The sequence below is a fragment of the Leucoraja erinacea genome, chromosome 1 (genome assembly GCF_028641065.1).
Source record: "Leucoraja erinacea ecotype New England chromosome 1, Leri_hhj_1, whole genome shotgun sequence".
Lineage (NCBI taxonomy): Eukaryota > Metazoa > Chordata > Chondrichthyes > Rajiformes > Rajidae > Leucoraja > Leucoraja erinaceus.
The window spans coordinates 89,595,394-89,608,827 of NC_073377.1; the positions used below are offsets into that span (position 1 = coordinate 89,595,394).

General features: G+C 41.2%; 1 protein-coding gene across 1 annotated transcript in view; it reads left to right on the forward strand.

The window, feature by feature from the left end:
* LOC129699075 (transmembrane anterior posterior transformation protein 1 homolog) overlaps positions 1-13,434 on the forward strand; it is an 84,195-nt gene that overhangs the window by 17,867 nt on the left and 52,894 nt on the right. Inside the window, exons 4-7 of the mRNA XM_055638709.1 lie at positions 2,519-2,681; positions 9,615-9,750; positions 10,964-11,061; positions 11,867-11,936. Coding sequence (XP_055494684.1) covers positions 2,519-2,681; positions 9,615-9,750; positions 10,964-11,061; positions 11,867-11,936 — 467 coding nt within the window. The remainder of the gene's footprint in view (positions 1-2,518; positions 2,682-9,614; positions 9,751-10,963; positions 11,062-11,866; positions 11,937-13,434) is intronic.

Genomic DNA, 13,434 nt, shown 5'->3' on the forward strand with positions numbered 1-13,434 from the left:
TGAGACCACACCTGGAGTATTGCGCACAGTTTTGGTCTCCTAATCTGAGGAAAGACATTCTTGCCATAGAGGGAGTACAGAGAAGGTTCACCAGACTGATTCCTAGGATGTCAGGACTTTCATATGAAGAAAGACTGGATAGACTTGGCTTGTACTCGCTAGAATTTAGAAGATTGAGGGGGGATCTTATAGAAACTTACAAAATTCTTAAGGGGTTGGACAGGCTAGATGCAGGAAGATTGTTCCCGATTTTGGGGAAGTCCAGAACAAGGGGTCACAGTTTAAGGATAAGGGGGAAATCTTGTAGGACCGAGATGAGGAAAACATTTTTCACACAGAGAGTGGTGAATCTCTGGAATTCTCTGCCACAGAAGGTAGTTGAGGCCAGTTCATTGGCTATATTTAAGAGGGAGTTAGATGTGGCCCTTGTGGCAAAAGGGATCAGGGGACATGGAGAGAAGGCAGGTACAGGATACTGAGTTGGATGATCAGCCATGATCATATTGAATGGTGGTGCAGGCTCGAAGGGCTGAATGGCCTACTCCTGCACCTATTTTCTATGTTTCTATGAACCCGGGTCTCCGGTACTGCATTCGCTGCAAGGCAGCAACTCTACTACTGCTCCACCGTGAATTGATGGAATTTTTGACGGCAAGGATATCCAGGGATATGGGCATTTGAGGCACAGGATTGCAACTTGATTTAATAAATGGTACCGCACTTATTTGGATCACATTGCCTACATCTGCATCTGATTTTTATCGACAATAGACAATAGATGCAGGAGTAGGCCCTTCTAGCCAGCACCGCCATTCAATGTGATTATGGCTGATCATCCACAATTAGTACTCTGTTCCTGCCTTCTCCCCATATTCCCTGACCCCGCTATCTTTAAGAGCCCTATCTAGCTTTCTCTTGAAAGTATCTAGAGAACCGGCCTCCACCACCCTCTGAGGCAGAGAAATCCACAAACTCACCACTCTCTGTGTGAAAAAGTGTTTCCTCATCTTTGTTCTAAATGGCTTACTCCTTATTCTTAAATTGTAAATACTGGTTCTGGACTTCCCCAACATCGGGAGCATGTTTCCTGCCTCTAGCGTGGCCAACCCCTTAATTATCATATATGTTTCAATAAAATTCCCTCTCATCCTTCTAAATTCCAGAGTATGCAAGCCCAGCCGCTCCATTCTCTCAGCATATGACAGTCCCGCCATCCCGGGAATTAACATTGTGAACCTGCGCTGCACTCCCTCAATAACAAGAATGTCCTTCCTCAAATTCGGAAACCAAAACTGCACACAATACTCCAGGTGTGATCTCACTAGGGCCCTGTACAACTGTAGAGGGACCTCTTTGCTACTATACTCAACTCTTCTTGTTATGAAGGCCAACATGTCATTCGCTTTTTTAGTCTTAAAACTGTTTGGATTGCTGAACATTTGATCATTGTTTCTAAATTGTTCTTTCGATGTGGCCCTTTATATAGCAGGATTGTCAAGTCACTGAAAGGGAGTCACTTATTGCCTGGCACTAAAATTTCTAAGAAAATAAAAGGATTAAAAATTGCACAAATTAATAGGTTATTTGAAATGAGTAACCAGGAGAAAAGAAATTGCATTGAATTTGGTGCCACCTGTATGCATGTGTAGTCTTTTATTTCACTGGTTAGCGTCCAGCTGTACCTCGGTACACTTGTCAATAATAAACTAATCTATCCAGTTCTGGGCCCTCAGTTTTACAATGTATTTTGCCATGGCTTTTTATTCTTTAATTAATAATTCTCTGATATTACCTTTGCTCTTCTAATGCTTAACTGGTAGTGCATTCCAGAGATTTAAATGCACAATCTAGTTCTGTAGTGGAGTGCACTGTTGAGCAGGTGATGAACATTCAAGGTTGCTCTATTTTGGATGAAATTCTTTGAATTATCTGACATTCATAAATTAATATAATAAATAGGAACATTGAATTTACACCCACTTCATCAATGAAAATGCTATTTTATCCCACTTTCCTTCCATTTCTCACATTCCAACATTTGTTTTATTCGTGTAATTCTTCAATCCATTTTTTTTTGTTGAGGGGGAAATGATGCAACATTTTTTTTTCATCCTACACCATAATCATCAAGAATAGATTAGCTGGTTATTCATAATTTGATAGTTCCATTTCTTTGCTTGGAATGAATGAAGTACTGGAGCACTTTCTTTCATTGTAATGGTAACTCTTCCAAAGATAATTAATTCTCTTTTAAAACATTTTAGAATACATAAGGTTGGGAAAGAAACTAGATTATATACTCAATTGTTCATTTTATTATTTCTTAGCTGTAATATGTTTTGAATGCTTGCAACATTCAAAATAGAATCTATAATAAAAATGTTTGCAAATTGCTTGTGTAATAAATTAATTCATAAAGACACAATAACATGATCTTTGCATCTACATTTCTAATCACGGTTATATTTTGATTTTTGGTTACAGTTTTTTGAAATAAATGTTTTAATTTTATTCTAAGAGATGGAAGATTACTGCAACCTGCTCAAGTGTGTGACATACTTAAGTCAGTTATAATGGTCATCTGCTTTATTATGATGCACTATGTGGATTATTCCATGATGTACCATCTAATTAGAGGACAATCTGTCATCAAACTCTACATCATCTATAATATGTTAGAGGTATGTAACATCTATAAAGTAAGATTTTCTAAGGTGGTTGTTATTAGTTGACTTTTTTTAGAATTAAAACATGAGCTTTTACATGTAAAATTTGCATTTGTTACTTTTTAAAGGAATCAAAATTTCATAGAACTAGGTCATAGTCACACAGCGTGGAAACTGTCCTTCGGCTCAACTTCCCCACGTCAACCAGCATGTCCCACACTCGTCCCACCTGCCTGCTTTTGGCCCGCGCCCCTCTAAACCTATCATATCCATGTACCATTCTAAATGTTTTCTAAATGTTGCAATAGTACCTACCTCAACTACCTCCTCTGGCAGCTTGCACTATACACCCACTACCTATTGTGTAAAACAAAGTTACCCCTCAGGTTCCCATTAAATCTTTCCGCCCTCATTTTAAACTTACGTGCTCTGGTTCTCGATTATCCCTACTCTGGGGGAAAAAAATGTGTGTTTACCCAATCTACTCCTCTCGTGATTTTGCACACTTCCATAAGATCACCCCTCATCCTTCTGCGCTCCAAGGAATAAAATCCTAGCCTGCTCAACTTCCTGATAGTTTAGCCCCACAAGTCCTGGCAACATCCTGGTAAATTATTTCTGAACCCTTTCGAGCTTGGCAACATCTTTCCTATAGGACTATAGGAAAAGTGGCCCTTTTTGATTTTTGCCCTGGATTTGTCTGCCTGCCACTTTTACTTTTCACCTTGCTACCTATTGCTTATACCCTCATTTTACACCCCTCTGTCTCTCTGCTCACACATTTAAGAAACCCACCACCTCTTATTCTCTGTTTATTATTTTTGTCTTCTTTCCCCCCTACATGTTGGGTCTGAGTGCTTCCCTGCTCTGTCTCTTGCCTCACACACTGTCTACTAGCTTTCTCTATTTGCGTCCCTCCCCCCAACCGTTCTAGTTTAAAGTCTCCACAGTAGCCTTTGCAAATCTCCCTGCCAGGATATGGTCCCCCTCGGGTTCAAGTGCAACCCGTCCTTTTTGTACAGGTCACACCTTCCCTAAAAGAGGTCCCTAAAACTTGAAAAACTCTCTGGGTGAAAACGTTTTTCCTCATCTCAGTCCTAAATGACATACCCCTTATTCTTAAACTGTGACCCCTGGTTCTGGACATCCCCAACATCGGGACAATTTTTCCTGCATCTACCCTATCCAAACCTCTAAGAATTTTGTATGTATCTATACGATCCCTTCTCATCCTTCCAAATTCCAGCGAATATCAGCCAGTCAAGCCATTCTTTCATAATATGTCAGACCCGCCATCCCAGGAATTAACCTATGCTGCACTCCCTCAATAGCAATAATGTCCTTCCTCAAATTAGGAGACCAAAATTGCACACCAGGTGTGGTCTCACTAGGGCCCTGTACAACTGCAGTAGGACGTCCTTGCTCCTAAACTCAAATCCTCTTGCAATGAAGGCCAACATGCCCGTAGCTTTCTTCACTGCCTGCTGTACCTGCATGCTTACTTTCAGTGACTGATGTACAAGCACACCCAGGTCTTGTTGCCTCCCCTTTTCCTAATCTGACATTCAGATAATAATCTGCTTTCCTGTTCTTGCCACCAAAGTGGATAACCTCACATGTATCCACGTTATACTGCATCTGTCATGCTTCTGCCCTGTCACCCAACCTATCCAAGTCACCCTGCAGCCTCATCTAAATCGTTAATATATATTGTAAACAACTGGGATCCCAGCACTGAGCCTTGCAGCACCCCACTAGTCACTGCCTGCCATTCTGAAAAAGACCCGTTAATTCCTACTTTTTGATTCCTGTCTGCCAACCAGTTCTCTATCCATGTCAATACCCTACCCCCAATATCATGTGCTCTAATTTTGCACACCAGTCTCTTGTGGGGCTTTGTCAAAGGCTTTTTTGAAAGTCCAGATACACCACATCCACTGGCTCTCCCTTATCCATTCTACTTGTTACATCCTCAAAAAATTCCAAAAGATTAGTCAGGCATGATTTCCCCTTCATAAATCCATGCTGACTTTGACCGATCTCTTCACTGCTTCCCAAATGCGCTGCTATAACATCTTTAATAATCAACATCAGCATCTTCCCCAATATCAATGCAGGGCTAACTGGTCTGTAATTCCCGTTGATTCCTCTCCAGTCCACAGGAACTGATCCAGAGTCGAGAGAACATTGGTAAATGATCACCAATGCATCCACCCCCTTGAGTACTCTGGGATGCAGACCATCAGGCCCTGGGGATTTATCTGCCTTCAGTCCCAACAGTTTACCTAACACCATTTTCTGACTAATGTGGATTCTCTTCGGTTCCTCCCTCCCACTCGATCCTCGGTCCCCTAGTACTTTTGGGTCTTTGATCTATCAAGAGATACTGGTCTCGACCCAAAACGTCACCCATTCATTCCTTCTCTCCAGAGATGCTGCCTGTCCCGCTGTTACTCCAGCTTTTTGTGTCTATCTTTGGTTTAAACCAGCATCTGCAGTTCCTTCTTACACGATACTGTGAAAGATCCTGCTTAACTTCAGCGGCTGACACAATAATCTCCACTTTATGTTTGCACTACAATAGCATGCAAGCTATGATACTAACCAAAGGTCTACAACGGAAGAACATTTAGTGAAGACTGATGTTGAACAAGGAGAGTCATTGTCACCACATTTGTATCAATCTTTCTCACTGCAACATTGCATCTCTCCTGCAGACTTTCTGTGGAGTTGATCTACAGATTAATGAAAACTGCAACCTGAGCTAACTACACTATGAAATCAAGATTACTGGAACCTCGGTAGTCGAGCTGGAGTATGCAGACAACACTTGCTTTTGTGCATGCTTGAAGGCCAAGCTCCAGGGTTTGTTGACTAATTTGCTGAAGCTTTTGAGAGGATAGGCCTTGCATTCAACTTGTGTAAGGCATCTATCAATCTGTCCGTACAGTATCACCTACTCTCCAATGAAATAAATGTTCATGGTGAAGCTTGAAAAAACAGACCACTCCCCATATCTTGGAGCCTTTGTTCCCAAAGACAGGCGTTGCTGACAAAATCCTCCACTGCCTACAATGTACCAACCAGCACAGTCTTTTTGAAAGAGGGTATTTGAAGATCAAGACCTCCAGACCTGGCACAAAACACATTGTCTAACAGGCAGCGATGATTTTCTCTCCCCTATATGCTTTAAGTCCTGGATACCAACAACAGGCATTACAAATCACTGGAAAAATATTATCAATTCTGTCTGCAAAAATTTGCAAATTGACTTGCAGGATAAGCAAATCAATCAATGTAATTGTTTCTTTTTCAGACTATCATCCCCAACACTGAAGCTCTAGGTTCACTCGGTCAGCCACTTCATTTGCTTGCCAGGCACAGAATTTCAAAATATTCACTTGATTCTGAGTTCTGTCATAGTCATAGAGTGATACAGTGTGGAAACAGGCCCTTCGGTCCAACTTGCCCACACCATTTGTTTGCGCTTGATCCATATCCTTCCAAACCTGTCCTATCCATGTACCTATCTACCTGTTTCTTAAACGATGGGATAGTCCCAGCCGCAACTACAGGCACCTCCTCTGGCAACTTGTTGCATACACCCACCACCCTTTGTATGGAAAAAGTTACCCAATTGATTCCTATTAAATGTTTTCCCCTTCACCTTGAACCTATGTCCTCTGGTCCTCGGTTCCCCTACTATGGGCAAAATACGCAGCATCTACCCGATCTATTCCTCTCATGATTTAGTATACCTCTATAAGATCTCCCCTCATCCTCCTGCACTCCATGAAATAGAGACCCAGCCTATTCAACCTCTCCCTATAGCTCACAACCTCTAGTCCTGGCAACATCCTTGTAAATCTTTTTTGAACCCTTTCAAGCGTGACAATATCTTTCCTATAACACGGTGCCCAGAACTGAACACAATATTCTAAAAGCGGTCTCACCAACGTATTATACGACTGTAACATGACCTCCCAATTTCTATACTCAATACTCTGACTTATGATGGCCAAAGTGCAAAAAGCCTTTTTAACCACCTTATCTACCTGCGACTCAACCTTCAAGAAACCATGCACCTGTACTCCTAGATCCCTCTGCTTTACCCTGCCCTTGTTCGACGTCTTAAAATGCAACACCTCACACTTTTGGTATTAAATTCCATCAACCATTCTTCCGGCCACCCGGCCAATGAATCCAGATCCTGCTGCAATCTTTCACAACCATCTTCACTATCTGCAAAGCCACTAACTTTTGTATCATCAGCAAACTTGCTAGTCTTGCCCTGTATGATCTCATCCAAATCATTGATGTAGATGACAAACAGTAACGGGCCCAGCATCGAACCCTGAGGCACACCACTAGTCACAAGCCTCCAGTCCGAGAAGCAACCTTCCACCATCTCCCTCTGCTACCTTCCATGGAACCAATTTACTCTCCATTCAGCTATCTCTCCTTGGATCCCATGCAACCTAATCTTCCAGAGCAGCCTAATATGTGGAACCTTGTCGAACGCCTTACTGAAGTCCATATACCCAACATCTACAGCTCTGCCCTCATCAACCTTTTTGGGCATGTCTTCAAAAATCTCAATCAGATTTGTGAGACACGACTTCCCATATACAAAACCATGCTGACTGTCCCTAATCAGCCCTTGCCCATCCAAATACCTATATGTATAACCTATCCCTCAAAATACTTTCTAGTAACTTACCAACTACAGATGTTAAGTGCAGCGCCCTATAGTTCCCAGCATTTTCCCTGCAGCCTTGAAAAGAGGCACAACATTTGCCACCCTCCAGTCTTCCGGAACCTCTCCTGTATTTAAGGACGACTCATAAATTTCAACCAGGGTTCCTGCAATTTCCACTCTAGTTTCCCACAATGTCCTCGGATATATCTGATCAGGCCTTGGAGATTTGACTACCTTCAAACACGACAGTACCTTCGGTACTTCTTCGACTAACCCTGGCTGCTCTCAAGACGCTTCCAGTGACTGTTCCAATTTTCTCTGTCCTACTGTCTTTCTCCACAGTAAATACATAGGAGAAATACTCATTTACTACCTTGCCCATCTTCTGTGGCTCCACACAGAGGTGACTTCTTTGATTCCTCAGAGGTCCCACTCTCTCTCTCTAGTTACGCTTTTCCCCCTTAAGTATTTATAAAAATTTTGGGATTGTCCTTAATGCTACCTGTCAGAGCTATCTCTTGAGCCCTTTTTGCCTTTCTGATTTCCTTTTTTAGTTCCTGAAACTCCTCAAGGGAAACTCCTCACTTGATCCCAGCTGCCCATACCTGTCCCATGCATCCTTCTTGTTTTTGACTAATGTCTCAATTTCCCTCGTCAGCCAAGCTTCCTTACGTTTGCCTGCTTTGCCCTTCACGCTAACTGGAACTTACACATCCTGAGCTTCCTTCAGTACACTTTAAAAAAACTTCCCACTTGGCTGATGTTCCTTTCCCCTCAAATAACCTGCTCCAGTCAACTTGAACAAGACCTTCTCTCATACCCTCAAAATTGGCCTTACCCCAGTTTAATGTAGGCCCTCTGTCCCTATCTTTACATGTCTTCCACCTAAACGAACTGTGGTCACTGGTCCCTCCATAGCCGCTTCATTAACTTGCCCTTCCAAATTTCCAGTGCCAAACACTAGATCCAGTGTTGCCCTCTCATGTGTGGGGGCCTTTACATGCTGCTTGAGAAAACTCTCTTGATCACTTTTGAGGAATTGCATCCCATCTAAACCCTTCACACTATGATTTTCCCAGTCTATATTGGGAAAGTTAAAATCCCCCAATAAGTACAACAACCGTATTTGACCTGCAGCTGTCTGCAATCTCCCGGCACATTTGTTCTTCTAATTCCCGTTGACTTTTCTGGGGTCTGTAGTACACCCCCAACAAGGTGATCATCCCTTTCTTGTTTCTCAGCTCCACGCATATAGCCTCACTAGGCGAACCATCCATAATGTCACCTCTGAACACAGCCATGACATCCTCCTTAACCAATAATGCAACCCCCTGATCCTCTTTTTCCCCTCACCCCTGTCATGGAAGATTAAGAGGTGGACAGAGAAAAAGATTCAAGGATTCCTTCAAAACTACCTTGGAAAAGGGCAACATTAACCTCTGGCCCATGACAGGATAATTAGCAGGGAACAGAAATGCTCTGTGAGCTTGCAGAAACTGAAAATAACTCCAAAATCAAGAGGACTTTTGAAATAATACACAAAATTTACAGTATAAAATGGACAAGGCATATACAAGATGGTATTCAGAACCTCTAAGCCATGTAACAGGAGCGTAGAAACCCTGCATTAATGATGGAAGGAGCACACCTTTTCATAAATTACTTGCCCATTAAGCCATCATCAACCTCCTGTTCCATCTGGGGAAGAGTTTGCTTTTTCCCCATTGGCCTCATTAGCCACCTCAGAATACACAAAATGAGTGGAAGAGTGCTGTCTTTTATTCTGAGCCTTAGACAATTATAATTTGATGTAATCAATCTGGATTTTATCAAGGTTTGTTCCACTTGACAGATCGATTAGCAAAGTAAAAGTAATGCGATCCAAGGGGAAGTGGCAAATCAGATCCAAAATTAGTCCAATGATAAAAGACCAGGTAGTAATGGATGGGCGTTTTAATAACGGGAAGGCTGTATGCTGTGGAGTTCTTTATATATATCACTGATCTGGAATTAGAGTAAGTATTCTGATAATTAAGTTTACAGAAACTAGTATATGTTTTTATTGTTTCCCCTTGATTTTGTATCTTTAATTGTGGCTGTTACACATTGTCCCTTGTATTTATCCTTCACTTAAAATTATTTTTCTCTAGGATATCTCCTATTAACAAGAATGTATTGAATGAATAAATTGAATAAATTACTGAAGAATGAGCAATTAAGTATACAGTAGTCTGATTTTTTTTTCTCAGGTAGCAGATCGTCTATTCTCTTCCTTTGGTCAAGATATTTTGGATGCACTGTATTGGACAGCCACAGAACCTAAAAAGAAAAAACGGGCTCATATTGGGGTGATACCTCACTTTTTCATGGCGGTGCTTTATGTTTGTATCCTTTGAATTAGGTTTGTTAAAAGATCTGAATTTTTCACACTTTCACACTTTTTTAATTACTTTTGGGTATTCATAATTTGATGGAAGGTTTTACTGATGTTTTCAATGTAATCAATATATTTCTGCACAAATCAGAATAATTAGCTAAGAATATTGTTATTCTATTGTGTGCACGTCAAATAATCATGCAGTGAAATAATTTATTAAATGTTTTTATTGCGAGTCGGCACAGTGGAGCAGCGGTAAAGTTGCTACCTTACAGCGCCAGAGACCCAGGTTTGATCCTGACAATGGGTGCTGTCTGTACAGAGTTTGTACATTTTCACTGTGGCCGCATGGAATTTCTCCAGGTTTCACAGTTTCCTCCCACATTCCAAAGATATACAGGTTTGTAGATTATTTGGCTTTTATAGATTGTAAATTATCCCTAGTGTGTAGGATAGTGCTAGTGTTAGAGCGCATTCAATGGTCGGCACGGACTAAGCGGGCCGAAGGGCCTGTTTCCCTACTATGTTTTGAAGTACAATGTAACTGACCAAGTGTCGAGTCAAGAGTGTGTAATTGTAACATGTACCAAAATGGAACAATAACATTCTTATTTGCGCCAGCATTACATGTGTAAACACAATACTCAACATAATAACATAACATAACATAATAAAACAAACAAAAAAACATCAATTAAAAATCCCATTATTAATGGAAAACCAAACAAAAGCCCGAAGTCCATAGTGCAATCGAGATGATTTATAATTCAAACTGGTGTTTAACAGCCGGATGGTTTTTGGAAGAAACTGTTCATGAATCTGGAGATCACTGTTTTCAGACTCCTATACCTACTTGATGGCAGAAATGATGTGAGAGTGTGGCCAGAGTCGTGCGATTCCATGATAATATTGGATGCCTTTTTAAGGCAGTGCCTCCTATAGATCCCTTGTAGCAGGAACGCATGGAAAAATAAATCCCTTTTATATTTTATACAGGTTGGAATTTTGCTGTGTCAAAATAAATCGTACTGGATGGCCTATTAAAACATAAAATGAAAATGTCATCCCGTGAATATATGTATTTTGGTGTCAGTTTCTTGAATCTTTTATTATAGTTGTAATTTCAACAATTAGCTATTTGCACAAGCAATAAAATATTTAGCTGGTTAGATTCATAGACTTTTCTTTATTTATGTTCTATCCTTAACAAATGTAATGTAGTCCTGCATACAATTTTGGTCATGGTGCAAGCAACAACATTGAATGTTGCTTTCAATTCCCACAACAAATCATTGTTGACCATCATGATGTCAAATAATGTGAGTATTTAATATCCAAAAGTTTTAATACACACATTCCTGTGCACCTTAATGGCAATGTAGTATTCTGTCAGTATTGTAGTTTTTGCTGTAAATGAAAAAAGCAACTATTATTTAAGAAGAGATTAAATATAGATTTCACTTTAAGAACTTCATTAAACCTCAGTATTGTTACAATCACTGAATCATGGAATAATAAAGCACAGAGGAAGTAGTCCGTCCCTTGTGTCTAAATTGGGTCTTTATTAGAGCTATCAAATTAATCCAACTAATCGCTCTTCCAAAATGTCTTGTAAAGTTTCTATCTTTACATGTTATCGATTCTTCTTTGAACGAGCTATTGAATCTGCATTATTTTCAGGTAATCCCAATAGTTCCCAGTTTTATGTCACCTCTACTTTTTCACTTGCATTCGATCTGTTGCTTCTTTCAGTTGCTTCTTTCCTTCACCAATTTATACCTACCTGTCATCCTTTCTCTGTGTCTACTTTCTCATGTTTTTAATTTTTGAATTTATTTTTAATGCCATTTAGCACATTGGAAAATGTTTACAATATCATCACTTTATACTTGCAATAAACTCTCTGCTGAGTTCTAATTTATGCATATATAAAATGTGGCATATTCTCGTTCTGGTTAGATTGTTGCAAATAGTTTTGATTTTCAACCTTTTTAAATCTTTATTCTTTGACTCTTTACTATTTAAAAAATACTAGATAATCCCCCAAATTCATTCAAGAGTAGTTTTATATATATATTAAGCTATCATGTTTCAAAACTGATTTTAAACTTTGTTCTTAAACAGTTTGTAGAAATAAAAGGAAGTGTTTTCAAGAAGTTTGAGAAGAATAATCTGTTTCAGATGTCCAATAGCGGTACGTACAGCTCCATTGATTTAGATTGCTGTTTAAGAAAATAAGCTCAGCATTATTTAATTTTGTACAGTTGTATCTGGAAAGCTATTTCTCAAACCTGCTTTAAATTAGGAACGTAGAATCTCCACTTTGCATGCATTTGTGAAGTATTGCCTGAAATGTGTTCAAAATTGTTCTGAATATCTTGCATTTTATCTTATGATGAAATTGCAATGCATAAACTTCTGAAAAATAGGGATATTAGGTAGTGTCAATTTAAGAGGAACAATAGATATAGACGGTACTAAGGTCAAATGAATGGAAGATATGCCTATACCTCCCGTTACCCTTTCCCTTGACTGTCAGTCTGAAGGCCTCAACCCGAAATGTCACCTATTCCGCTCTATGATCGTTGCTTTCGTCCGTCTGTCCACTCGCTCTTGGTGCCAGTGCTTCTCCCCTCAGACTCCGAAACACACACACACACACACACACACACACACACACACACACACACACGCACATGCACATGCACACACACACACACACACACACACACACAGCATGTCCAGCAGATAGGTGCGGGCCGTGACCAGGAGCAGGGCGAAGGATGACATCAAATGGGTCGTGACAGCTATTGAAAAAGTAGGGAAATGGTAAGTGGGAAATTAAAAAAAAAAAAAAAAAAACACCCGAAGGAAATAGATGTTTAACAAAAAAAGGGGGGCCGGCGATCGCTCCGTGTCCGTGTCGAAGGGGAGGGGGGGAGGGGGCAGGGCCAGCCTTAAGCTGATTGGACCAATTGCTCCCAATTGGGCCCTGTGCCTAAGGGGGCCCCGTGCTAGAGTAATCGACTCTCGGCTCGGGTATATCTACCCTGTGTGGAGGGGGGAGTGAAGAGTGTAGAGAGAGGGGCGGGGAAAGAAAGAGAAAGACGGGGAGGGGGTGTGAGGGGGAATGGAGAAGGGGGAGGTGCCGGGGCAGCGCTCCCGCTACTCCAATCGCCGTGCTTCACACACACAGCCCAGGCTCAACCCCTCTCTCCCCGGGAAGACATGGTGAACAATACAGGGAGGACCGGACCGAAGATTGGAGTAACGTTTACAAACCTCGGCCTCAGATCACACCCGTCCCCCCAGACCCCAGCATCCGCTCCTACTGCCAGCCCTCTCCCTCCCTTCCCTCCTCCCCTTCTTTCCTCCCTTCCTTCTCTCCTTCCCTCCCTCCTTCCTCTTTTTCCCCTTCTCTCCTTCCCTCCCTCCCTTCTTTCTCTCCTTCCTTTCTCTTTTCCCTTCTCTGCTTCCCCTCTCCCTTTCTCTCCTTCCCTCCCTTCATTCTCTACTTCGCTCACTCCCTTCTCTCCTTCCTCCCTTCTGTCCCTCCTTCCCTTCCCTTCTTCACACGTGCGCGCGCGCGCACACACACGCACACACACACACACACTCATAATTGTTTTTCCAGCAGTTCATTAAAATTGTTTTAATTTCACACTCACTAAAACAAATCGTATTGTAACTAT